Source organism: Vespa velutina, chromosome 2, assembly GCF_912470025.1.
Source record: "Vespa velutina chromosome 2, iVesVel2.1, whole genome shotgun sequence".
Lineage (NCBI taxonomy): Eukaryota > Metazoa > Arthropoda > Insecta > Hymenoptera > Vespidae > Vespa > Vespa velutina.
Genome location: NC_062189.1, coordinates 17,035,287 through 17,060,737, shown reverse-complemented (window position 1 = coordinate 17,060,737; position 25,451 = coordinate 17,035,287). Strand labels below are relative to the sequence as shown.

General features: G+C 33.6%; 2 protein-coding genes across 3 annotated transcripts in view; both read right to left on the bottom strand.

Annotated features, from left to right (window-relative positions):
• Positions 1-11,908: 11,908 nt before the first annotated feature.
• Positions 11,909-14,329, bottom strand: LOC124957872. Of its 2 annotated transcripts, none has more exons than XM_047515333.1 (4): positions 13,740-14,329; positions 12,960-13,519; positions 12,699-12,881; positions 11,909-12,619 (listed from the first exon to the last, which is right to left on the bottom strand). In XM_047515333.1, the coding sequence occupies exons 1-4, from the start codon at positions 13,876-13,878 to the stop codon at positions 12,095-12,097; spliced, it is 1,407 nt and encodes a 468-aa protein (XP_047371289.1). In that variant the 5' UTR covers positions 13,879-14,329; the 3' UTR covers positions 11,909-12,094. The 2 variants fall into 2 exon arrangements, with proteins under 2 accessions (XP_047371289.1, XP_047371290.1); XM_047515334.1 differs by having other exon boundaries at positions 12,966-13,519.
• Positions 14,330-15,871: 1,542 nt separating this feature from the next.
• Positions 15,872-25,451, bottom strand: part of LOC124947218 (cadherin-related tumor suppressor) — a 104,000-nt gene continuing 94,420 nt past the window's right edge. The window contains exons 10-22 of the mRNA XM_047489062.1: positions 25,143-25,451; positions 24,721-25,065; positions 24,307-24,636; positions 22,778-23,896; positions 21,546-22,661; positions 21,156-21,432; positions 20,792-21,073; positions 20,401-20,705; positions 20,035-20,300; positions 19,493-19,936; positions 19,041-19,410; positions 18,718-18,933; positions 15,872-18,642 (exon numbers count right to left, since the gene is read on the bottom strand). The exon at positions 25,143-25,451 is cut by the window's right edge and continues 122 nt beyond it. Of these exons, the coding sequence (XP_047345018.1) occupies positions 16,606-18,642; positions 18,718-18,933; positions 19,041-19,410; positions 19,493-19,936; positions 20,035-20,300; positions 20,401-20,705; positions 20,792-21,073; positions 21,156-21,432; positions 21,546-22,661; positions 22,778-23,896; positions 24,307-24,636; positions 24,721-25,065; positions 25,143-25,451 (7,416 nt within the window). The 3' untranslated portion in view covers positions 15,872-16,605. The remainder of the gene's footprint in view (positions 18,643-18,717; positions 18,934-19,040; positions 19,411-19,492; positions 19,937-20,034; positions 20,301-20,400; positions 20,706-20,791; positions 21,074-21,155; positions 21,433-21,545; positions 22,662-22,777; positions 23,897-24,306; positions 24,637-24,720; positions 25,066-25,142) is intronic.

Sequence of the window (25,451 nt, the reverse complement as noted above, 5' to 3'; positions counted from 1 at the left end):
TGCATGTGGAGACCCACGGGCTAACGGTGACTCTACTCTAAAAACCGCGTTCCGCGATACCGATCCGCGATACCTTTCCGCTTCAATGCACTGGCTTCTTAACTAACAGGGTATGTGTAGCTTAGCTACAACACACCTCTTACAGATAGCTCCACCATTTGCACCGTCCGCTTCAGACATAACGGAATATTAAGCACATCCGAATTCGTGCTTTCCGAATTTCGAACAAACAAAGCGCACTCCTTAGAAATACTAATCGCGTCGCGACACTCACGTGTGTGTTATAATTACGTAGAATCTACTATTAAGCCGAAATTCGCGAAGTACCCCCATCGAAATTTGCAAAAAATCAAACGAAGTCCACGGTAGGACCTTTAATCGCGCCCGAACATCCACGCGAGTGTTAGAAAAACGTTGACTCTACTCTACAATTCGCGTTTTCGATACGAACAATCAAACGAAGTTTAATCGCGCCCGAGAACACCCACGCCTGTGCCCGCCGACACGCGCGTCAGTGTTCTTCCTATCCTTCCCGTATTCGCGTGTAGAAATCGATGATGAATCCTGCCATGCGATGTATCATTCGGTCGCAGATGAATCTGTCCCTCGATGATCTATCCTGAAAAAGAAAAAGCTAAGGAGAAAATAAGAGAAACAAAAAAATATATAAAATAAAACATAATATGTATATATATATTATAAATAGAAAATAAACATATATAAATAAATAAGAATGCTAGAAAAAAAACAAAAGAAAAACAGCTCTGCACGATGCTGAAACAGCAGCCTGCACCATCCCATGAGTCCTACCTGAAACTTATAAATCATTATTAATAAGAATATATTAAAAACATAATTAAAAACAATTAAAAACATAATTAAAAACATAATTAAAAACATAATTAAAAACATAATTAGAAACATAAATAAAATATAAATAAAACATAAATAGAACATAATTAAAAATAAATAAAACATAATTAAAACATAATTAAAACATAATTAAAACATAATTAAAAAAGGAAAATATGAGATAGAAAAGAGAGCCGGAAAAAGAAAAGAGAGCCCCAGAAAGAGAAGAAAAAAGGAGCAGCTCAACACGATCCTGAGACAGGAGCCCGCACAGAAGCCCTCACCCATTGGCCCCTCCAATGGGTCCCACCCGAGACTATAAATCATAATTAATAAGAGTATATTAATGACCAAATTAAAAAAGAAAAATATGACAGAAAAGAAGGCCGCAGAAAGATAAGAAAAGAGAAGCACCTTGACAAGATGCTGAGACAGGAACCCGCACAGAGGCCCTCACCCATGGGCCCCTCCCATGGGTCCCACCCGAGATAAGGAAAAAGAATAATTAGTGAGAGTAAATAAGAATAAATAGAAATGACAACGGACATAATATTGTGATAGATAAATCTCCTTGTCGTTTGTCTAAAAATTTATTGAACAATATATTTCTGTTATATTTCTTCTTTTGAAGAATTATTAACGATATGTTAATGTTTAGTTAGTTAGTTAGAATTAGTTTGAAAAGATATTGAAGAAGTAATACAATATACAGCCATTCGCTCGTTAATACTTGTATTAAAATATTTATAATTAGTCTTTACAAGTATTATCGACCCAGGTCTCACTACGTGGAAGTTGCTGCATGTGGAGACCCACGGGCTAACGGTGACTCTACTCTAAAATCCGCGTTCCGCGATACCGATCCGCGATACCTTTCCGCTTCAATGCACTGGCTTCTTAACTAACAGGGTATGCGTAGCTTAGCTACAACACACCTCTTACAGATAGCTCCACCATTTGCACCGTCCGCTTCAGACATAACGGAATATTAAGCACATCCGAATTCGTGCTTTCCGAATTTCGAACAAACAAAGCGCACTCCTTAGAAATACTAATCGCGTCGCGACACTCACGTGTGTGTTATAATTACGTAGATTCTACTGTTAAGCCGAAATTCGCGAAGTACCCCCATCGAAATGTCGAAGAAATCAAACGAAGTCCACGGTAGGACCTTAGATCGCGCCCGAACACCCACGCAAGTGTTAGAAAAACGGTGACTCTACTCTAAATTCGCGTTTTCGATACGAACAATCAAACGAATTATAATCGCGCCCGAGAACACCCACGCCTGTGCCCGCCGACACGCGCGCCAGTGTTCATCCTATCCTTCCCGTATTCGCGCATGAAAATCGATGATGAATCCTGCCATGCGATGTTTCATCTGGCCGCTGATAAACCTGTCCCTCGATGACCTATACTGTAAAAGAAAAAGATAAAAAGAAAATAAAAGAACAAAAAAATATATAAAACAAAATAATATATATACACATATATAAAATACAAATAGAAAATAAAAATATATAAATAGATAAGAGACCTAGATAAAGAAATGAAAAGAGAAGTAGCATGCACAATACCGTGGGTCTCACCTAAAGCTTATAAATAATAATTAATAAAAATAGATTAAAAACATAATTAAAAACATAATTAAAAACATAATTAGAAACATAAACACATAATTAAGCACATAATTAAATACATAATTAGAATGAAACAACATAAATAAATATTAAAAATACATAATTAAAAAGAAATAACATATTAATAACATAATTGAAAATATAATTAAAAGTGAAAAATATGAGATAGAAACGAGAGCCGAAGAAAGAAAAGAGAGCCTCAGAAAGAGAAGAATAGAAAGCCCCAGAAAGAGAAGAATAGAAAGCCCCAAAAAGATAAGACAAGAGAAACAGTTCTATATGATGCTGAGACAGCAACCCGCACAGAAGCCCTCGCCCACAGGCCCCACCCGTGGGTCCCACCCGAGATATATAAAGGATAATTAATGAGAGTAAATAAGAATAAATAGAAATGACAACGGACATAAAAGTGTGATAGATAAATTTCCTTTTCGTTTCTGTTAGAAATAATTGTACAATTAATTCTGTTATACTTCTTCTTTCGAAGTATTATTAGCTATATAAAATGAAAATATGTTAATGATTAGTCGGAATTAGATTAAACAAATTATGGAAAAGTAATACAATATGCAGCCATTCGCTCGATAATACTTGTATTAAAAAATTTACAATTAGTCTTTGCAAGTATTATCGATCCAGGTCTCACTACGTGGAAGTTGCTGCATGTGGAGACCCACGGGCTAACGGTGATTCTAATTTACTCTAAAATCCGCGTTCCGCGATACCGATCCTTTATGCCTTTCGCTTCGGACATCTAGGGCGACTTAGCTAACAGGAGGTATATAGCCTTAGCTACAGGGACCCCACTTACAGAGAGCTTTACCGTTCGACACACTCGCGTCGGGCATAACGGATTATTATGCACATCTGAATTCGTGCTTCCGAATTTCGAACAATCAAAGCGCATTAATCGCGTTCGCGACACTCACGTGTGTTATGATTACGTAGATTCTACTGTTAAATCCAAATTCGCGAGGTAATCTAATAGAAATGTTGAAGAAATAAAACGGAGTCCATGTTAGGACCTTTAATCGCGCATGCGAACATTTACGTGTGTGTTAGAATAACGGTGACTCTAAGTTGAAATCCGAAGTGACATGAGTTAACCGATATTATGACTCTCGATGATATTTGCTCGAAGGATTTTCCTCCGCTTACAAATAACATGATCGTCATAATGTCGATCAGCTACATGTACTGCACTACTAGGTGACACCGTTCGCGCACCCCGAATTTCAACACTAAACGGAAGTCCATGATAGGACTTTTAATCGCGCCCGGACACCCACGCAATTGTTCGGAAAACGGTGACTCTACTCTAAATAAACTAATCGAATATTCGAGCAAACAAAACGAAGTCCCCGGTAGGACTTTTAATCGCGCACGCGAACACTCACGTGAGTGTTAGAATAACGGTGACTCTAAGTTGAAATCCAAAGTGACATAAGTTAACCGGTGTTTTGACTATCGATGTTATTTGGTCGAGGGATTTTCCCCCGCTTACAAATAAGAGGACCGTCATTACATCGGCTAGCTACATGTACAGCACTACAAGGCAAGCCGTTCGCGCACCCCGAATTTCAACACTAAACGGAAGTCCATGATAGGACTTTTATCGCGCCCGGACACCCACGCAAGTGTTCGGAAAACGGTGACTCTACTCTAAAAAAACGCGTTCGCGAGGTAATCTAATCGAATATTCGAGCAAATATAAACGAAGTCCCCGGTGGGACTTTTAAGTCGCGCCCGCGTTCATTCACGTGAGTTTTAGAAAAACGGTGACTCTACTCTAAATCCGCGTTTTCGATACGAGCTATCAAACGAAGTTTAATCGCGCCCGAGAACACCCACGCTTGTGCACGCCGACACGCACGCCAGTGTTCTTCCTATCCTTCCCGTAATCGCGCGTAAAAATCGATGATGAATCGGTGATCCAGACCGGAGAAAACGAAGAAACGGAGAAAATATGAGAAAGAAAAGAAAAGATAGACGAGACCCTCGCGCACATCACAATATTGCTCGATGATCCCTGAAAAATAAGAACAGAAAGAGATAAAATATAAGATATAAAAGATGGGATCTAGAGAAAGAAAAGCAATCAATAAAAGCAATAGCAGCCAGCATAGAAGCCCATACCCATGGATTTTTAATCGCGAATGTTAGAAAAACGGTAACTGTACTCCAAAAATCGCATTCGCGAGATAAATCGAATTTACTTACATGTAAAACGAAGTCCCCCATAAGACATTTATCCACACCGTGAACATTCACGCCTGTGCCCGACGACGTTCTTCCTATTCTTCTCGTATTCGCGTGTAAAAATCGATGATGATTCGAGCCATGCAACGATGTTTCCGACCGCAGATGAATCCATTCCTCGATGATCTATACTGGAAAAGAAGAAGCTAAGGAGAAAATAAGATAAAGAAAGAAAATATATAAAATAGAACATAATTAAAAAGAAATAACATAAGTAAAGTCTGAAAAGGCATAATAAAAAGAAATAACATGTTAATAAAATAATAAAATACATAAATACATAATTAGAAAGAAATAACATAATTAAATTCTGAAAAGACATAATAAAAAGAAATAACATATTAATAACATAATTAAAAATATAATTAAAAACATAATTAAAGAAGAAAAATATGAGTAATATAAAAGAGAGCTGCTGAAAGATAAGAAAATAGAAGTAGTTATGCATGCTGCAGAAACAATAGTCCGCTTCATTTAACGGTTCCTACCTAAAACCTGTAAATCATAATTAATAAGAATATATTTAAAACATAATTAAAACCATAAAAACACAATTAAAAAGCAATAACAAATAAATATTAAAGAAACACAAATAAAAAGAAATAATAAAATAAAAATCTGAAAAGGCATAATAAAAAGAAATAACATAATTAAATTCTGAAAAGACATAATAAAAAGAAATAACATATTAATAACATAATTAAAAATATAATTAAAAACATAATTAAAGAAGAAAAATATGAGTAATATAAAAGAGAGCTGCTGAAAGATAAGAAAAAAGAAGTAGTTATGCATGCTGCTGAAACAATAGTCCGCTTCATTTAACGGTTCCTACCTAAAACCTGTAAATCATAATTAATAAGAATGTATTTAAAACATAATTAAAACCATAAAAACACAATTAAAATGCAATAACAAATAAATATTAAAGAAACACAATTAAAAAGAAATAACATAATAAAAATCTGAAAAGACATAATGAAAAGAAATAACATATTAATAACGTAATTAAAAACATAATTAAAGAAGAAAAATATTAGATAGAAAAGAAAGCTGCAGAAAGATAAGAAAATACAAGCAGCTCTAGACGATGCTGAGACAGCAACCCGCACAGAAGCCCACACCCATGTCCCCATCCCATGGGTCCCACCCGAAACTTATAAATCATAATTAATAATAGTAAATCAGTATGAAAAATATGAAATAGAAAAGAGAGCCCCAGAAAGAGAAAAAAAGAGAAGCAGCTCTATAAGATGCTGAAACAGTAACCCGCACAGAGGCCCACACCCATGGGCCCATCCCATGGGTCCCACCCGAGACTTATAAATCATAATTAATAATAGTAAATCAGTATGAAAAATATGAAATAGAAAAGAGAGCCCCAGAAAGAAGATAAAAAGAGAAGCAGCTCTATAAGATGCTGAAACAGTAATCCGCACAGAGGCCCACACCCATGTGCCCATCCCATGGGTCCCACCCGAGACTTATAAATCATAATTAATAAGAGTAAATCAGTATGAAAAATATGAAATAAAAAAGAGAGTTCCAGAAAGAGAAGAAAAAAGAAGCAGCTCTATAAGATGCTGAGACAGCAACCCGCACAGAGGCCTACACCCATGGGCCCCTCCCATGGGTCCCACCCGAGATATATAAAGGATGAGATTAAATTAGATATATAGAAATGACAATGAAGAAAGTTTTCTGTGCGATAGTATATCTATTAATCAATAGTTTATGGTAGTACTTATGTATGATCTTTATAAGATTGATAAGAATATCCTGTTGTTTAAATATTAATTAATTATAATTTACGTACATCGTACATTATTTAAATGTTAAGATAATCTTCTTTATTAATTATTCCTTTCCGTGTTGTTGATCCCGCGACCTGGAAATAGCTGAAAAGAAATAAGGAAAGAAAAAAGTATATGTACGTATGTATATTAATTATACGAATGATAAAATTATGAATTTAATTTAATTAAACATAACAAAAATAAAAGATTAATTAACAAAAAAAAATAGAATATGCAGAACATTGACCTAAAGAAATATTATTCTCTCTGAAAGAAATATTATTATATTTATTATTCGATAATATATGGTAATACATGTATATGATATTTATAACGTTGCTAAGAAAATCCTATTGTTTAAATATTAATTAATTATAATTTACGTGTATTGTATATTGTTTAAATGTTAAAAGAATCTTCTTTATTAATTATTCCTTTCCGTGTTCGCGAGTCCACGACCTCGAACTAGCTGAAAAGAAATAAGGAAAAAGAAAAGAATATGTATATATATAAATTAATTATACGAACAATATATAAATAAAATCTGGATTTAATTTAATTAAACTTAATAAAAATAAAAGATTAATTAACAAAAAAAATGAAAAATGCTGAATGCTGATCTAAAGAAATATTATTTTCTTTGAAAGAAATATTGTATTACTCGTACATTTCATAGATATATGATTTTAATATAGAACTCGATTTTATTAAAATAAAATTATGAATTTTAAAAAAGAAACTTTAGAAAGAAAAAATGTGCAAAATTTATCAATCGACTTTAACGTAAAATTTGATTTTATTAAACTAGAATCATAAATTCAATTAAGTTTTAAAAAAAAGTTTAATATTAAAAGGGCATAAAATATGAAATAATCCTATTCGCGTACGCGTGGCAATATGGGAATATTATTTACGGAAAGTTACTTCGTTTCAGTTTTTTTAAATCTACATCCCTACACCCATCACCATAAGAGCATTTTGAGTGACAACATGATAAAATCAAAATATGGCTAAGAGCCATTCTCGAAAGGTTCTGTGGAACCTTCGAAAATAACTCAATACCCTAATAATTGCCTTTTTGAGTCACAGTGTCCAGGGGCCTCTTCGGAATATAAATTCTTCTTTGCTCCGTGTCCTAACCTAATCGATTATCATTCTAAAACTGTAACGACAAAATTTTATTCCAAATTCTAAGATATGAAAGAAAACCCTAATACAACGTATCTGAAAAGTATAAACCTTATTTTGTTGGGATAGAATTATTATTTTTTGGATAGAATGATTATTATTAGAATTAGTATATTAATTGCTGAAAATCCTATGCTAAAAATTCATTAACTTATAATCTAAGTCTACGGACTGTGACTCTACAAGTCTCTTTGTTTTTAAGCAAATACTCTATTTGACATTTACTCTTTCAAAAGCAATAACTGTATTGAGACTTCTCTTTTATCAATTCAAATTGATTAAATATTCAATTAATAGTTAGTTAAAAATATGAAGCAAATCCTTAGACGCTCCTTCTTACAAGCAAGTATTTTAATTATTATAAGAAAATCATGTACAGTTTTGCTTGTAATCCGAAGACTATCCATCGCGAATGTCTTCTTGTTTATTCTTTATTAGAACTCATGAATATTGTATTTATTACTATTTCCGCCCGAGAAGAAATATTTAAAAATGCATATAAAATAATTAAAGTTTGAAATAATTATAAACGCGTTTGAACAAGAAGACCCTATCCTAATCTAATAAATAAATCAAAAAATAAGAAATTATTCACGAGTAAATCTTCGAAAAAATTTACTCGTGGTCACTCAATGCTCTTTTACTAATTAATTACAACCAATCACTCGTGCCGATTCGGTCATTTTGTCCTCGACATGATTGAGTGATCGGAGGGACTTAAAAATTCACTTACTACTTAAGAAGTTCTGCGATGGCTCCAAAACACTCGATTTAGATCGTAATTGATGGTCGATGATTCGTAGATTGTCGTTGAAAGTGAAATAGGTCGACATTGCAGTTGGATGAGATACTCTTCAGTGATGCACTGATTCTAATTCACGATAGGTATTTATTAACGAACGTTCACTGAATTTACTTCGCGAAACTGAACTGTCTTTTATAAATAAAGTCTGTGGGACTGTTAAAAGAGCAAAACACTTTGCGAACAAACACTGACTCTAACGACTGCATTGCACACAGTCGATTTAAAAACATTTGTTGTTTAAATCGCGAAACCCGAACGAACAAACACTGCTTCTACTTGCCGATATTTTCATTTAAGCGATAAAAACATTCGATTACTTCATTGCTAGGCGCGCGATTGCAAGGAAATTCTGAAACAGAAAAATATAAACAAAATAATTAGTAACACTGTAATAATAAGAAATTATATAAATTATACAAGAAATGTATGATATAGAAATATACTTACTTTAAGTTTTCATTGTCACTATGCAGGAAAGATATTCTGAGAGAGCTTCTATGATTACTCGTCGGAATCCAAAGGAAGAATGATACAGTAACAGTCGAAATCGATCAGAGATTTGATTTTGTTGACATCACGCAAAAGAATGCCAATTTAAAATTTAAATATAAGCAAAATAAAATTTTTAATATTTTAAGTATATCGCGCATTACGATCTTTGTAATGTTTAGAAGAAAATGTATTAACGTTTAAATATTAGTTTATTGTACTCTGTATATATCTATATTGTTAAATTATTTTAAAATTAATTTATAATTATTAATTTATAAGCCTCGCGTGTAGAAAGAACAAGTGTCGATGTGCACTGGTCGGAGTGCAAAGGTAAACTAACTCGGTAATTGTCAAAGTTAATCAAAGGACCGTTTATGTTTATATTGTACAAGGCCAACAATCGCGAGATAAAATTTTGAAGTATTGGAATATTATATTAAAATTATTTTATATCCGTCGCGAGTTTCTTTCTTTTTAATGTTTAAATGAATGTACTATTGTTTAAATATTAGTTAATTGTACTCCGTATGCATTAAAGATTGTTTAAATAATTGAAAAAATATCGAAAGTATTAATTTACAAGTTTACGCGGTTAAAAAGAACGAGTGTCGATGTTTACTGATCGGAGTGCAAAGGGAAACTAACTCGGTAATTGTCAAAGTTAATCAAAGGACCGTTTATGTTTATATTGCACAAGGCCAACTACCCCGAGATTAAAATTCGAAGTATTGGAATATTATATTAAAATTATTTTATGTCTGTCGCGAGTTTCTTTCTTTTTAATGTTTAAATGAATGTACTATTGTTTAAATATTAGTTTATTGCACTCCGTATGCATTAAAGATTGTTTAAATAATTGAAAAAATACCGAAAGTATTAATTTATAAGTTTACGCGGTTAAAACGAACGAGTGTCGATGTTTACTGATCGGAGTGCAAAGGGAAACTAACTCAGAAGATGTCAAAGTTAATCGAAGGACCGTTTATGTTTACATTGCACAAGGCCAACAACCGCGAGATAAAATATTAAAGTGTTGGTATTTTATATTAAAATTATTTTATGTCTGTCGCGAGTTTCTTTCTTTATAATGTTTAAACGAAAGTACTATTGTTTAAATATTAGTTAATTGTACTCCTTATGCATTAAAGATTGTTTAAATAATTGAAAAATTATCGAAAGTATTAATTTATAAGTTTATACGGTTAGAAATAACGAGTATCGATGTTTACTGATCGGAGTGCAAAGGGAAACTAACTCGGTAATTGTCAAAGTTAATCAAAGGACCGTTTATGTTTATATTGTACAAGGCCAACAACCGCGAGATAAAATTTTGAAGTATTGGAATATTATATTAAAATTATTTTATGTCCGTCGCGAGTTTCTTTCTTTTTAATGTTTAAATGAATGTACTATTGTTTAAATATTAGTTTATTGCACTCCGTATGCATTAAAGATTGTTTAAATAATTGAAAAATTATAGAAAGTATTAATTTATAAGTTTACGCGGTTAAAACGAACGAGTGTCGATGTTTACTGATCGGAGTGCAAAGGGAAACTAACTCGGAAGATGTCAAAGTTAATCGAAGGACCGTTTATGTTTACATTGCACAAGGCCAACAACCGCGAGATAAAATATTAAAGTGTTGGTATTTTATATTAAAATTATTTTATGTCCGTCGCGAGTTTCTTTCTTTTTAATGTTTAAATGAATGTACTATTGTTTAAATATTAGTTTATTGCACTCCGTATGCATTAAAGATTGTTTAAATAATTGAAAAAATACCGAAAGTATTAATTTATAAGTTTACGCGGTTAAAACGAACGAGTGTCGATGTTTACTGATCGGAGTGCAAAGGGAAACTAACTCGGAAGATGTCAAAGTTAATCGAAGGACCGTTTATGTTTACATTGCACAAGGCCAACAACCGCGAGATAAAATATTAAAGTGTTGGTATTTTATATTAAAATTATTTTATGTCCGTCGCGAGTTTCTTTCTTTTTAATGTTTAAATGAATGTACTATTGTTTAAATATTAGTTTATTGCACTCCGTATGCATTAAAGATTGTTTAAATAATTGAAAAAATATCGAAAGTATTAATTTACAAGTTTACGTTTTTAGAAAGAACGAGTGTCGATGTTTACTGATCGGAGTGCAAAGGGAAACTAACTCGGAAGATGTCAAAGTTAATCGAAGGACCGTTTATGTTTATATTGCACAAGGCCAACAACCCCGAGATTAAAATTTTGAAGTATTGGAATATTATATTAAAATTATTTTATGTCCGTCGCGAGTTTCTTTCTTTATAATGTTTAAACGAATGTACTATTGTTTAAATATTAGTTAATTGTAATCCGTATACATTAAAGATTGTTTAAATAGTTGAAAAATTTTTGGAAGTATTAATTTTTAATAAAATGATATATTATATACTATATAATATAATAATATATAATATAGTTATATTTTTGTGTTTTGAAATATTTAGAAAATCTGAGCATCAATTATTTATCTAAACAACAAGCACATATTTGATATTTTACCAAAGCATTATAAAATCAGATGTAGTAAATAGCCTTAATGCTATTCATATTTAGCATTGAAGTAGTGCATGCATTTTTATATTTATTTATTTATTTATTAAAGAGAGATATTTTCAGAGAGACATATAATAATTTTTATAAGATATTTTTATATCTCTTTAAAAAAAATACTACACTTTTTGAATCTATTCTTTAATTCTTTTTAAAAATTTTTCCAAGATTTTACTTTGAGGATTGTTTTTCCTTTTTCAATTAAAATCATTTCAATTTCATATATTTATCAATTTTTTTCCAGTTTCTTTTTGTATTTTTATATTATTCATTAAAAATTAATGTTTTCATTTAATTTTAATTCTTCATTTCTCGTTCAATGTCATAAAATTCTTAATGGATGATTTTTCTATTTTTTATTGAATTTATTTTCATTCATAATATTTTATTTATAATGATAATTTGTTTCTTAAAATTTTATCAGTCATAGCTCATAGTTATAATATAATTTAATAATTTCATGATTATTTAAATTTTTAATTTTATATGTGATAGAGTTAATGTGTGCGTTAATACATCTCTGTAAAGACGTTTCTTGTTTTGTGTTAAATCCCCTTCCATATCTGTTTCATTACTTGATATTGTTCTTGCGTCAGTGTTTTCCATCATAGTCCATGCATTTGATTTCAAATGTTCTGTAATTTGTTGTTGTCTCAATGGTTCATTGGTTTTCCATCCAGATGCAACCTTACCATGATCAAATTTCTCTTCAAAACTTTCCAATTCCGTTACTACTGCGTTCATACTAATAAGTTCTTTAGTTTTCTTTGGACAACTTTTATTCAAGCATTGAAAGACATTATGTTCAGTCTTTTTATTAGATTGTTTAGATTGTTGTCGATTTCTTGAAGAACTTCTTCGAACTTTCATTGCATTTTTTGTCAATAATATTAAATTATCGAAGTCGACTCCTTGAGTATTTTTACGAATTTGAGATGGATCCGTATAAAGTTCCAAAGGACGTTGATAAACTGGAATAGGTGTTGGATTCACCTGATCACGAAAAATAACTATTACTTTGTCATATGTAAAAAAAAAAAAATTTTTATTATTTATCATACATTTCAATTACCTGTTGAGGTCTTTGATTAATAATACTCGTACGTGTTGCTTGAAGAGATCTATAAACTGGTTGGTTAGATGAAGAAACTGGTATATGTATTTGTCCAGGTGTTGTTACTCTTTGGATCCATTGATTAGGTGTTCTCATATAATGGCTCGTGTCCATGCTTGGTAACATTGGTATAGGTATGTTCTATAATTTTTCAATAAATATATTCATCGATTATTATAGAAAACATGACAATATTCTATATGAAATACTTGATGTTACATTTACTTGGAAACTTGTCACTACAACAGTTTCATAAGTTCTATTATAAGGAAATAATTCCTTTTGATAACTCTTCTCGTTCAACGATGGAAAATATTGTATAGGATTAACTCTTTGTTCTTTATGATTATTCAAACAGGTGACAGGACACTTTGGAAAAAATTCTGGAACTTCTGGACTCAAATTTGGCGCTAAAGGTTTTCTCATTATCTCATAGCTATCCGTTTGAAATCTAGTTTGATGATAATTCATTTTTAACGCCAAAGGTTGATACTGTACGGCACAGTATAATTGTTGTTGGCCTTTGCAAACGTTAACACGTTGTTCCTGACGATTACATTGTTGTTGTTGTTGTCGTTGTTGATAGTGTAAACGTTTATTCGGAGTAATGAACAGCTGTTGTTGTTGCTGTTGTTCTATTTTAATTGGGTTCCAAAGATCTCGTACGTTTTCACAAGAAATACATGTTTGCAATTGTAATTCACCTGGCGCGTCGATTGTATAACGAGGTGGTTTGTATTTTTTGTGATCACTGATTTCATTGTTCTTTCCTGTTGTATCTGGATTTTATAAAATTAGGATAGAACATATTACAGATAATATTATATACTAATAATATTAGTACATTCATAGATATATATTAGTATACTCGTAGATAATATTGCGTATTAATAGTATTACATATTCTAATGTACATATATATAATATTATAGATAAAAAATATTTATAGAGAGAGAGAAAGAGAGAGAGTGAAAGAAAATAGAAATCAAAGTTATTTACCAATATTATTAGGTTTATAAATAGCAAATGATTCACCACCGTGCCTCCTTGTTCGTTTCTTTAGATTCGAATTAATCTTATGTCCTGAATGTTCATTTTGCAAAACATCGTTCCAGTTTGCCTTGAAATGACGTTGCATACGTGTATTATATTCTCTTAGTGAACTATCGGTAGACTGCAATTCCTTCAATGCTGAGCTTTGCGAAGAGAATTATTTGAAATTAGCGAAATTGTTGATATACGAACTTTTAATTGAAAATATCGAACGGCTAACAGTTTAGGATTCGCTCTTTTAACATTCCCTGAAATTAACCGAGCGAAATGTTCTTCCACTTCCGGTAACATCCACGGTTCCGTGATCTCTTTCGCATAGAAATGAAATGTCTTGTTGATCGATCGTATATCGTCATTCTCTGATCTATAGATCTTCTCACGTTCCTCGTTATACTCGTAATTACCATATTTTGAGAGTCGTGATCCTGGAATAACGTCTCGAACATGTTTCGGACAAGTACCATCTTTATCTTTGTACTTTTCGATCAGTTTACAACTCTGCTTATATATATATTTACACACATATCGATACATATAAAATTTTGTTTAAATTTATTTAATAAGATGAACAGAGGGGAAAAAAGAAATATTCTTTAATATATTTATATACATATATATATATATATATATATATATATATATATATATATTTACATATAAACATACACACGTATACGTACCTGTATCCACAAGGATTGATTTAAATTCCGATATAAATCCTCTTGATTATATACCCAAGTTTGATCAGCTATTAAACTGATATTAGCATAAGCGCTATTTAAAAGCTCATCGTCGTATGACGAAAATGATGATAACATTATCCGTACATCATAAATGATCAAACATTTTCCACAATAATCGATTAGGAATCTATATCAAATTCAAAAGGGATGCATATCCGAGTGTGTTATCTCTTCCTAGATATAAAATTACATCTTTTTTTTTTTTATACGTTGATCTATACCTTCTTCTTTTGTGTGAAACAAAAAAATTATTTATATTATTGTTATTATTATTATTATTATTATTATTATTATTATTATTATTATTATTATTATTATTATTGATATATATGATTATTGATTGAGATATATATGATTATTATTAATTATTATTTAAGAACATTGATGACAAGAGCAACGTGACAAGATTTTATGACATGAAGGATGATGAATTATAACATTTTCACAGCTGACTCGATATTTTTTGACAGAACACACTCGATATGACACACTATTGAATGTTTTCTGTTTTTTTTTTTCATCTTGTTTTTCTTCTTTTTTCCTTTTTCTTTTCTTCTTTCGATTAAGCGTTTTAAAAGATTAAAAGAGAAAAATTTTTTAAAGTGTTAATAATAATGAAATAATGAATAAAGAGAACGAAGAGAGTAAGAAAGTTTTACTTTTGTAAAAAAAATCTTATGCAAATTTTTTTACGTTTATTACAAGTAAACGCACACATACGTACATACATACGTACGTATATAGATACATACATACATACATACATATACATCCATACATACATACATACATACACACATACGTACGTATGTTCATACATCCATACACATTTTGTACAGTAAAACGCCTACGAATATATTTACAAGATATAATAGTTGATAATTTACAAATGTCGTAAACGATCGACATGAATTATTTTCTATATTCTATATATATATATATATATAAATATATATATATAATTACACACACATATATATATATATATATATATATATATAATATACTACGGAGTATGAAAAATCAGTCTGGTAGCTTCGATGGCGCGCTTCTCGCGTCGATAAACGCGAAGCTTAAGAAAAAAAAACCAAAAAAAAAAAGAAAAGAAAAAAAAAAGGAAAAAGAAGAAAGAAAATTCTCTCCCTTACTCTTTAAAGAAAAATTTTTTTCTTTCTTTCTTCCTTTTTTTTTTTGCTTTTTCTTTAAAATTTTTTATATACTAATGACGCAAATAGTTATTAAAAAATTAAAGATACAATTATTTACAGACGTCGTTGAACGATCATAGATCGTAAATTCATTTATTTTTTCATCTTCTTCTTGCTCGTTTCCGTATATATATAAATTTTTTTTTTTTAATTAACTAATTAAAAAAAAAAAGATGGAGTAGTTAATGCATCGAATAAGTAACTAAATAACGGAAATATTGTATTTCCTGTCTTTCTTTTTTCTTTTTCTTTCTTTTTTTTTTTTTTTTTTTTTACGGACGAGTACCCGTGTGTTTACTTACAATGGCATTTGAAAACGTATACGCACGCGTTTAATATAAATTATTCGAAAAATGCTAAAGGATGGGATATTAACGAATTTGAAAATTCGCTATTTCGGAAGATTTATCTAATTAAATTCATATATATATATAGACAATCTGTAGATATAAAAGTATCTCCCTAAAAAAATTCGTTAAAACTAAACGCTTATTATTTCGAGATAAAGTAATTTTGATTAGAATATCATCGTTCGTTATGTGTTTTTGTTTGTGTATATATATATATATATACATACATATGTATATATATATATATATATATATATATATATATGCACACATACAACACAGAATATTCTGTATATATATGTATGTATATACATATACAGAAATTCACAGACACATGTACGTTCCTGATCTATCGATTCGTATCAATATTATGATCAAGAAATCTGTCAAGATTTAATAAATGAACGCGAATTGGACAGTTTCTTTGGGTAGAATAACGTCAATTATTGTTATCATTTAATGACAAATTTGAATGATAAAAATGTTTTTTATAATTTGTCATTGAATCTTATCAGACGTATTCTTCCGATGGTTTGGGTATACTAGCTGGTAGTCTAAGAGTATTCGGTACTCGATTCGCGCTGTCCGGCAGCTCGGCGATGTCGACAAAAACGCCGACGAGACTTTCAAAATTTGGGCCCCAATTTAATAGATAATCCCAACTGAGAGCCGTTGTTGTGGTCGAAGGTGAGCCATTGTTGGTAGGCCTGTAAAGACCACCCATATGGGTTGATAAATCATCGTCCGAGGCGACCAACGTGCTCAACGAGCCACGAAAGGAACTATCAAATCCATCGTAATTAACGTTGGGCGGTAATGGCGGTTTTGTTGATTGAGTTGATTCGTTTGTTCGCTGAGTGACTTCCTCGTCATCTTGTTTCGTGAAAAGATTGTCGGATCTTTTGTCACCGACCAAAGAACCATTATCATATTCGATTTCCGAACAGGTGAAACTATCGTTGCCACTTTCATCGGTTGTAGAGGAATTTCGTCGTTCTAATCTTTCAACGGGTGGCGTGTGACGTCTGTGAAGATGAAGAGGTCCATGAGTAGGTGGTCCTCTGGCCTCGCTGGACGAACTTACAGCGTCTAGAGTCGATACGAGACTAGACGTTCTGGGTCTTGAGTTTAATCTTTCTATTTCTTCGGCTGTCAGGCCCATCGGACCGGACGATACATTGTTCACCGAATTTTCGTTATTGGATTGCGGTGCCTTACGACTTGCCGTTGATCCCGAGAGTTGGCTCATGATCGGTGAATTTAAACTTCTCTCGCTGTTTGAATTTAGAGCGTCTTTTCCTACACCACCGGACGATGAAGTGGTTGCTAATAATGCACTTTGTAAGGGCTTCCCACTGATGTCATGTAACGTTAGGATTCTCGGTTGTTGAGCGGACAACTCGCTACTCGGTGATAATCTAGCTAAAGGTGTACTTTGTAATAATTTCGGTGCTGGCCCAGGTGGTTGATTTACGTTTGGTGGTGGCATTGCTCGCGGTGGAAACGGACCGGCGTGTCTGTGCTGTTGTCCAGTGTGCTTGTGATGATTTCCATAATTACCAATGGGCGGTGGCGTCGCCTTGTATTTTCTCATGCCATCCCTATAACCCTTGTAATGATAAACTATGTCGATGTCACTTGGAGCGATGGAACTTGCATTTTCGAGGTCATAATGCTCTGGCATATCAGGTTCCTGATTGTGTTCGTGCGAATGAAGAGAGGTTTGAGTAGGTGGGGGCAAAGGTGGATGTTCGTCTCTGATCGGTGGTGATTTCGTTACCTCTCGTTCGATTATATCTGGCCTTTGTGGTCTATGTTCACTCGTCGAATTAATTTCACGTTCTTTGTACTTCTTCGATATCAATTCCGGACCCATATGTCCGACACCACGCAAATCAGATCCATCGGAAATATATGTATTTTCGTGACGTGACATGAGATTATCATTACCCGTTCCTACCAATGGATTACCGGTCATTATAGCGTTCGTATTTTTATTTACTACAGATGGTGCCGACTTTTCCTTGTTCTGACGTCTCAAACGGAAAACTATGAAACTCACGAGGATCGCTATTAACAGGATAATGAAAAACACTATGACTAGGGTGATACCGATGCTAAGAGGATCGGCTGATGTAGCTGTGCTAATGCCTATTGGTCCTCTACAACCGGTATTAACTTTTCCGTGATACAACACGTCCTTGAAAATAGATCCTGAACCGTTAAATGGTTGGAGTTCGTTGTTTATCGTAAAATTTGCCAGACAACCTTCGAAGCTCTTAGCGCCAGCACTTCGAGCGTGATAAAGATTCTGGCTAGCTCCGCCGATCGATAAGACGGATAAATATGGGTCGAGAAAGTCGTGAACTCCAGCTAAATCCAATTCGTCTCCTTTGGAGACACCATCGACGAGTAATCTCAATCCTCGAGAATAAGCGTGTAAAGTTAAATTATGCCAGTTACCATCTGCTAGGCCACCTTCAACGTGCATGGTCATGTTAACAGGAGAACCCAATAATGATGCATAAGTCAGCTGACCACCTCGTAACTGTAATGTATGAAGAATATATGACAATACATGTTTAATCCTATTTGATCATGTCAATTAATAATATTATCTTACCTCTACTGACGTATAATGCTTGTTCGTCGCGGCATATATCAAAATGCCATCAGGTTTGACAGTACGGAACATCAGGCCAACCGTTTTTAATACTGGATTCACCGTGAACATATTTGATTCTTCACCAACTGTTCGTTTTGAACGATTTTTATACCACATTGTTGATCCTCCATAGAGATATTCTAATAATTGTATTCTTCTATGCTTGTCTGATATCTATTGACGATAATATTGATAAATAATATTTTGCTGACGTAAAGCAATTATATGTTAATGTTTCTTTTCTTGTTTTTTTCTTTTCTTTTTACATTCTACATACATACCTTGAACTCAATATATCCACCTTCGCTCAAAGTAACAGGCTCGAACGCACCATGACAATTTGGTGCAATTAGTAATCCACATTGACAAGTTACTTGATGCCATTTATCGTAACACTTTGATTTTGGTCCGCAAACAGAGACTAAATCTTTATCATTTTTCGAGCATGGGCTTTTCTCTGATCTACTGCAGGTAGGTTTCACACCTCGCAATGCTAATGGATTTGTCAGGTTTAAAGATCTTCCGTTTATCGATACAGAATGCATGCAACCAACGAAATCATCGGAATGTACTTGTCCAGGTCGTTCCAATACAGGATCGACATTGTCAAGGCCACCCAAGAGAAGTGGATTGTTATTGAAATTCAAGGTCCTATAAAAATTATATCATGTGATTATTTGTGATTATGGGAGGATTAAATAAAAAATAATATTAATTTCAATGAGATATTAACCCTATTGGTCCAACGTCATCGGCATAACAAGTTCCATCGCCAGGTCTACAATCATCACAAATGTCACCGTGTTCTCTGCACGTTGATACGCTCAAAGAAATAACTCTTCCATTTCTTGTGGCTATCACTTTCCACCATTCCCCGTCCGACACACTCTTCTCACTCTTTATCGAAACCGATGTAATAGCACTTCTTGCACCACCATAAGAAAACACGACTCTTCCATTAATTAATTCTAGGACAACAAAATCTGATCGTCCTCCTGTTTGTGGTGCATAGTTGTATAATAACAAAGCATCCGGTTTTGTTGTAGCGAAGACTATAGTTATGTCATTAGTGTTGGCATCTAATGCTGGGAATGTCATGTAAGAAAGTTCATCGAAACCGAAAGTAGAACGTTCGCAATGTCTTCCATAACGTCCTTCTGGACAACTACATCTATATCTGTAATATATATAAAAAAAAAAGAATATATGTATAAATATAAGAGAGATGAGTAAATTTAGTATTAGGATTTGATTAAGAATAAGATGATCAAGTACCCTGGTTTTTCTCCGACACATAAACCACCATACAAACATGGATTTGGTCTGCACGAATCTGTAATAGCTTCACAATGATTTCCTCTATAACCAGGACGACAAAGACAGAAGAAACTAAAGCTGTCAGGACTTTTCCTACATGATCCACCATTTCGACAAGGATTACTGGCACACGCATCCCCTCTTTCCAATTCACATATTTTTCCTTCACGATCGATAGGACATGTACATTGAAAGTCATATCCCAATCTACGACATTGGCCACCCTATAAAATGATAAAATGTTGTAAGTTACACGACAATATATATTTTTTATATATATATATATATATATATAGTTTACGAATTGTTTATTTTTTTTCTCACCAATAAGCAAGGATTCGGTGAACATGGATCCTGCCTTCTTTCACATTTCTCACCGGTAAAACCATCTCTGCATATGCACATCATTTCATGTAACATTCTTGGGGATGTTAAGATCAAAGTTTGACTATCGGTGATTCTAGCGTCATCATATATGGCTAGACGACTAGTACAACTACCTCCATTTTCACATGGCATATTTTTACACGGAGAATATCCAATTGTAAATGTAGTCCCATCGAACAGTGATTGAATTTTATCTCGGTTACGTGTCAATAATTCGCTAACTTCGTATTTCGTGCGATAACCTGATGAAACAATATTTAAAATTTAATGAATCTTCGTCATATAGGTAGACAATGATTATTATAATTTTTATTTCATATCGTTTTACCTTGCGGAGTTTCAATAGCCAAATGAATATTAGCATTGCCATTGGTTTCTCCAAGACTGAAAATCGTTACGGTATCGTCAACCTCAATTTCTTCTTGCAATAAATCCAATAGTGCACGATAATGTTGATTTAGAAAATCTTTTGCATTTAATTTCATGATTTGCAAAGTCACACTATTTTCTATCGTTGCGTTTCTGAAGGATATGAATTCTACGGTGACTTTTGATATTACGTCAGGATGACGGCCATCATTACCGGATACGCTTAGAGAATATCCGATACCTATATTCAATAATAACAACAATAATTATATTATATTAATAAATACTTGTATTTTTATTTCATGAGATAAATTATTACGTACCAGGTGTAATCTTGTTGGTATGCAAGTCGCAAGCATTTGGAATACTCAAAACTCTAGTATTAGAACTTTGAAGGATTTTGCAAGAATAAATCCCAGTGATATCTGGATCGTTAGGATGCACATCTGCAATTTTACCAAGCGGAGTAGCCCCATTAAATGCATGTACTATTACATGGACGGATCGTGGTGTCGAAGGACTATCGTTTTGATCAGTGACGATGACGGTTATCGTATGTTCACTTTTCATTCTTGGCACTCCAGAATCTTCAACTTCCACCTATTTCAAAAAAGTTGAAATATGATTTCTCTTTCTCTCTCACACACACACACACACACACACACACATATATATATTTTATTGACTTATACAAAAGTTATCATTTTACTTACGACAAGATCCAACTGTGGCATAGTCTCCCTATCTAAACTTCTCGTTGTCCTTAGAACACCAGAATGTTTATCAAGTGTGACCATATCACTTTGCCTACCGCCAACGAGTCTGTACGTAAATGGCGCACCATTTGGTGGTAGATCAGGATCAGTAGCGCTAAGAGTCATGACACTGGTACCAGCTGGTTCATTTTCGCTTACGTAGCCGATTACTTCAGGGGGTTCAAAGATCGGTCCGTTGTCATTGACGTCAAGAATCTCGATATGAACAGTGGCTGTACCAGTTTGAGGAGGTGAGCCAGTATCTATAGCACCAACGGTGAGATCATAGGAAGATATAGTTTCTCTGTCAAGTTGTTTGGCTGTTTCGATATCGCCTGTTTGTGGATCGACTTTGAACGCTTGACCAAGATTACCACTGATAATGGAATAAGAGAATTGATTGTTCTGTGGTCTTATATCTTTATCTACAGCTCTAACAGTTAGTAAACGCGTGCCATGAGCTGCTCCTTCCGATACAGTTGCGTCATAAGTGTTTTGAAGAAATTCAGGTGGATCGTTGCCATCTTGAATGGATATGATTACTTGAGCTTCGTCAGTATCGTTTCCACGTATACCACCACTATTCTTTGCCATTACTGTCAGGACCACACGATTTTGTGTTTCACGATCGAGCCTTCTGGCAACCTTTATTATACCAGTTTCAGATCCTATTGTAAAGCCACGATCGTTGGATGAACCAACGAACAAGTAATACACACGACCATCCTCTCCTGAATCCTGATCGGTCGCTTGAACTAGACCTACAGAAGTACCAACATCAGCACTTTCTGATACATCCATATGGAATACTGGTTGAATAAATTTGGGATAGAATTCGTTCACTCCTGTTATATGAACATGGACACTCGTGAACCCAACCATTTGGGGACTAGAATCTGGATTAGCTGCGATTATGTCTAAAGTATATTCATTGGCTTCCTCATAATCGAAACTGATTTCTGACCTTATCACCCCTGTATTCTCATTTATACGGAAGTGATCTTTTCCTGTACCACCTAGAATCTTGTATTCTACCACGGCATACTTTGGCGAGTCAATATCATGGGCTATTACCTGTCAATATATAATAATGTTGTTTAAAAAATATTCTTTATGATATAGAGGCCTTTGATTGTTTGATAAATTGAATCTCATTGATATTAGTTAGTAAAATAATGTGTTATACAAACCTGATCTACAAAACTATTAGGTGGCGAATTCTCTGGTAAATATGCTTCATAAATACTCTGATTAAAAGTAGGTGGATTATCATTAATATCCGACACGGTGACAGTCAACGTAGCGACAGCTTGTTTCGGTTCAAAGCCCAAATCGGTCGCTGTTATATTTAATCTATACTTTTGAACAAGATCGTAATCCAAAGGTTCCAAAATAGTGACTGCTCCAGTAATAGAATGTACAAAGAATTCGTTTCTTTCATTTCCAGCTGATATTTTATATCGTACCATGCCATTCGGACCAGAATCACCGTCCACAGCACTGATAGTTAATATAGTCGTATTGACCGGTTCATTTTCAGGTACTCTAACCTGATAACTAACAGCAGCGAAAGTTGGGGAATGTCGATTTTCACCTGATATTACTAAAGTCAAATTGACTTCGTCTTTTTGCGGTGGCACACCTTTGTCAATGGCACGTGCCTTCAATACAAATGTTTTACCTACAGCAATACCAGCCAAACTTCGACGTACGTAAACCCAACCAGTTTTTTCATCGACCGAGAAATAATCATAAGTCTCGTTGATGCTTATTAATGAATATCTTATCTCAGCGTTAGCACCGAAATCTGCCTCATCTTTTGCACTCAATTGCATGATCTTTTTACCGACCCCATAATTCTCGGGTACCGGTGAAAGATAAGATCTCTGTTCGAATTTAGGCGTGTTGTTGTTGGCATCGACAACGCTCACGTGGACAACAGTTTTCGAGGATAACGGTGGTTTCCCATTGTCCGTTCCAACTATCGTCAGGGAATATAAATTTTCTGGAGAGGAAGGTCGATGTGTATGCTTGTAACGGAGCAATCTTTTGCTAAATATATCACCGGTTGCTGGATCAACCGTGAAAAGATCCGATGGTTGTAAAAGACTGTAAGATATCACTGAATTTGGACCCTGTTTATCATTATCCACAGCTGTAACCTGACCCACGTGTGATGCAGGTGGCTGTAACTCAGGGAAATGGAAATAGTAAACTTCTTCATCGAATTCTGGTGGATTATCATTTTGATCTTGGATCGTGATAGTCAATGCCGTTTCTGTTTCCCATGCACCGTCGGCTGCGACGATCTGTAAGTAATATATTTCGTTGGTGATACATTATTAAGTTATAGATATTATTTCACTAAAGAAAATCTATGTCAAACGTTTAATGTTATATTCTAAGAAACTCTTTCGAAATTCAGTTTGACACGTTGCATGACATACATGACGTATTTTCTTACTTATCCTTACTAGATGTGCATGCTGAAATACAACTTTTTCTATCATCGAGTGACAGATATACCGATCTGTCTGCTGGTATGTTAAGGTAGAATAGAGCAAAAGATACAAAAAAAAAAAAAAGAAAAAACAAAAAATGTTACACTTTCTATGACGATATTATAGGGGAACAAGACAGGTCGTCTATAACTCCAACCAGTTTTCTTCTCATTTTTATTTGCATTACATAAACTTTCATATATCATATTAATTCATACCTTTAACAGATATTCATCTTGTTCTTCTCTATCCAGGTAACCAGCCACCGTAACGTTACCACTTATTGCATCGATCGAAAACTTTTTTCCTGGATTATCCGTACAAATATAAGTGACGTTCGCATTTTGACCGATATCCATGTCGCTGCTGGTAATACGTATGACAAATGTACCGATCTCTGCGTTTTCTGTTACATTGACACTGTACAATCTTGTGAAACGCGGTGGATTGTCATTTTTGTCTAATACCGTAACAATGACCATAGCTGTGCCAGTTAATCTTGGCTGACCTTGATCTCTAGCTTCAACGATCAATTCGTAAGATGATATCTATGGAATGAGAATAAAATTGAAATTATTCAAATAAATAATCAGTGGGATTGTTTATTAGGAGGGAAAAAAAATTGGACTTACATCTTCTCGATCTAATTTCTCGTTCGTACTGATTTCTCCAGTATTGCTATCGATCATAAAGGATTCGGAAAAGTCATCGACTAGGTAATAAAGAACTTGTCCATTTTCACCAGAATCACGATCCTTAGCAGAAACTTTGCATACGAATAAAGGTGGATATTCTTCTTCTGGTACAGTTGCATTGTAAATGGATGCATCCATGACCGGTGCATTATCATTAGCGTCGGTGACATTGACCAACAATTGAACGACACTTCTTAATGCTGGCGCATCGGAATCTCGGACTTCGATCCAAGCTTCATAATATGGTGCCGTTTCATAATCGAATCCAGAGGCAACTAGAACCTAGATATAAAAATATTTAATAAAATATTAATGAAAGAAATTATTTTTTGTTGTTGTGTCATTATTTATTATCATACCTCTCCAGTATTTGGATCGATTTTTAAAGCGTCACCAACGTTTCCACCAGCAATACCATATACCAGATTACTAGCAGCACCGTCTTTGGGCGTCGTTGCGCTTAATTTTGTTATAACTCTACCTTCGGGCACATCTTCTGGCAAAGTAAATCTTGTGTTAATGTTAGCACGAAAACTGGGAAATAGTTGTCTCTCCCATAAGTGTATCATTAGATCGGCTGTGACGTATTGTGGTTCTGTACCACAATCGGACGCTTGTATTTGTAATTGGTATGTCGTTTCATCGCTTGTTAATTCTTGAGTGGCTCT

Excerpts from the sequence above, each read along its gene's own strand:
- LOC124957872 (XM_047515333.1), bottom strand. The coding sequence starts at position 13,878 with ATGCAACGTCATTTCAAGGCAAACTGGAACGATGTTTTGCAAAATGAA. Across the intron at positions 13,520-13,739 it reads TTATAAACCTAATAATATTG|ATACAACAGGAAAGAACAAT; the intron begins GTAAATAACTTT and ends TATAAAATCCAG. Across the intron at positions 12,620-12,698 it reads TTAATCAAAGACCTCAACAG|GTGAATCCAACACCTATTCC; the intron begins GTAATTGAAATG and ends TTTCGTGATCAG.